This window comes from Parus major, chromosome 21 (assembly GCF_001522545.3).
Source record: "Parus major isolate Abel chromosome 21, Parus_major1.1, whole genome shotgun sequence".
NCBI classification, from domain to species: domain Eukaryota; kingdom Metazoa; phylum Chordata; class Aves; order Passeriformes; family Paridae; genus Parus; species Parus major.
The window spans coordinates 6,140,866-6,143,372 of record NC_031789.1 but is presented as its reverse complement, the minus strand read 5'-3'; the positions used below and the strand labels follow the sequence as shown (position 1 = coordinate 6,143,372).

Below are 2,507 nucleotides of genomic sequence, written 5' to 3'. Positions count from 1 at the left end.
AATGTTCCAAAGCCCTTTCCATGAAGGAATTTTCCCAACTCTCCAACCTAAACCTCCCCTGAGGGCGTTCCCTCTCCTCCTGGCCCTGTTCCCTGGGAGCAGAGCCCCACCTGGGGCTGTCCCCTCCTGGCAGGGATCCATGGAGAGCAAAAAGCTCCTTCCTGAGCTCCTTTCCTCCAGGCTGAGCCCCTTTCCCAGCTATAATTTTTATATTTTACCCATAAAAATAAGATCTCTATCCTGTGGAGAACCCACAGAGAAAAAATGTAAACATACCTAGAAAGAAAAGAGTTTGATGGACATGTACAGTAACCATTACCAACCCATGAACTGAGATTCAATGATTTGAAACTCAAGTAATTGAAGAAATAAATGAATGAGAATGAATTTGACTCACACATGGTGCCTCGTGTCAGATCAAAATGAGCTGAAAGCTTCAGCCGTTCTGCACGGAGCACAGGTGTCCTGCCCGTCTCTGCTGTGACAGGTTTCCAGGTTTTGCAGGTTCTGAGGGCCCAGCTCTCACCTGGGAGCTTTCTTTTCCCTTTTTCCCCTCAGGAGCAAGGAGCCAGTGCCCCTCAACACCTGGATCAGCGTCCTGCTGGAGAGGAGCGGCCGCAAGGGCGTCCTGAGGGTCAACAACGGCGAGAGGGTGACGGGGGAGTCACCGGTGAGTCAGGGAGGGACACCCAGCCCTGCTCTGCTCCTGTGTGGGAGGAATTTCTCAGGTTCCTGGGATTTAAATCGTGGCTTTGAGGGTGGAGAAGCGGTCAGGGAAGGATCCCTGCATCCCTTCCTGTGGGACAGCAGCTCCCAGCCCCTCTCCCTCGCTGTCCCTGCCCAGGAGCCCGGCCAGCTTTCAGGGATGCCTCCGATGAGCCCTCCCCACTCTCATGGACCCCCATCCCTTATTTCAGGTCCTCACCTGTCCCTGTGTTGGGACAGGTATGTGAGGCACCTGTGGGTCAATAATGACATTGTTAATTGAGGGCCTTGATGGGTGGCAGGAGCCCCCTGAGCAGCGAGAGGAGCTCTGGGAGCAGGGAGAGCCCTTTGGCCCTGCTGCTGCTGCATCCATCGGTGCTTCCAGTCTTTGCCCAGCTGGCAGCTTCCAATTCCAGCCTCTCCCCATCCCCTGTCCCTCCCTGCTTCTGTCCCTTCGTTCCTTGGGATTCCCTCCCTCCCCCTTTCCAGGAAGCTGAGAAGGCAGGAAAAGCCCTGCTGGCTGCCGACCTCACCCCTAAACCCACCGGGAACCGCGGCATTCCCGCCAGAGAAGGGATTTTCCTGCCAGAGAAGGGATTTTCCTGCCCTCACTCTCCTCTTTGGAAGTTCCTCTCAGAGCAAAGCAGAGCCCTGGGTGGCAGTGACCCTCCTGCCACCCCCAGAGCCACCCCGCCCCGGTGGCAGCAGCCCTGCCTGTTGCGATGTCACCCCACTGATGTCCCTTTGTTTTTTTTCTCTCTCCCTTTGATTTTCCTTTGTATTTTTCCCTCCCCTGCTGTCTGGATCCCAGAAATCCCGTAAGGTACAGATAAGTATGACCCTCCCCACGCCTCCATCTCATCTGCCATTGGCACCTCGTTCTTTTTTTGTGTTTTCCATCCTGATCTCAGTGTTCCACCCATCCCTTTCCCATCTGATTTAGGATCCCTGTAGTTTAGAGCCGCTCATTCCCTGTCCCGTCCTTCATTCCCAGCCAGTTGTTACCTTTTGTTTCGGGAGCATTTCAATTAATCCCATTTTATTTTGTTGTGTTAATCCCACAAAACATTAGCTAGTGATCCATGTCACCCCGTCCTTGCTGTGGCCCTGGCTCCATCCCAGAGAATTCCCAGGAATCCTGGGGCTGCAGCCTCACCTGGAATTTTCCAGTGGGGCGACAGCAAGGAGGGAATTTTCTCCTCCAAAAACACCATGTGGGGTGCAGGAGAACCTCCTCAAGCCATGGGATGTGAGAGAAGCTCCTCAAATCTGGGCTGGATCCCTCTGGAACGTGCTGGGATTTGAGCACCCGCCCTGCAGAGGCTCTGAGCGATGGTTGGGTACCCAAATTTTGGGGGTCACACGAAAGCAGAGCCCCCTCCAGGCCTGAGAGTGTGGGAACAGCCTCTCCCCAAAACCCAATCCATGGGAAACCTTTCCCAGGTGCCTGCTGGGGGTGGCACCTGGCAGTCCTCGGCATGAGGAGGTTTCCTGCAGGCTCCACCCATAGAATCATCAATAAACCATCATGGAATGAAACATCACAAACCAAATTATCATCCGAGATCCCAAACCGAGAGAGCCACGAGGATCACCAAGGGCAGCTCCCGGGGCCAGGGGACAGCTGGGGACATCCTGACTCCCTCTGGTGATCCCTGTTTCCACAGGTGCCCCACATGGTGCTGAACCTGAAGGAGCCCTTCTACGTGGGGGGAGCCCCCGACTTCTCCAGGCTGGCTCGAGCAGCGGCCATCTCCAGCGGCTTCCAGGGAGCTGTGCAGAGGGTGAGGTCCTGCTGGTCA

The 2,507-nt window shown here is 55.3% G+C and overlaps 1 protein-coding gene across 1 annotated transcript in view; it reads left to right on the top strand.

Annotated features, from left to right (window-relative positions):
- Window positions 1–2,507, top strand: part of AGRN (agrin) — a 61,751-nt gene that overhangs the window by 42,330 nt on the left and 16,914 nt on the right. Inside the window, exons 19-21 of the mRNA XM_033519371.1 lie at window positions 534–670; window positions 1,517–1,528; window positions 2,373–2,489. Of these exons, the coding sequence (XP_033375262.1) occupies window positions 534–670; window positions 1,517–1,528; window positions 2,373–2,489 (266 nt within the window). The remainder of the gene's footprint in view (window positions 1–533; window positions 671–1,516; window positions 1,529–2,372; window positions 2,490–2,507) is intronic.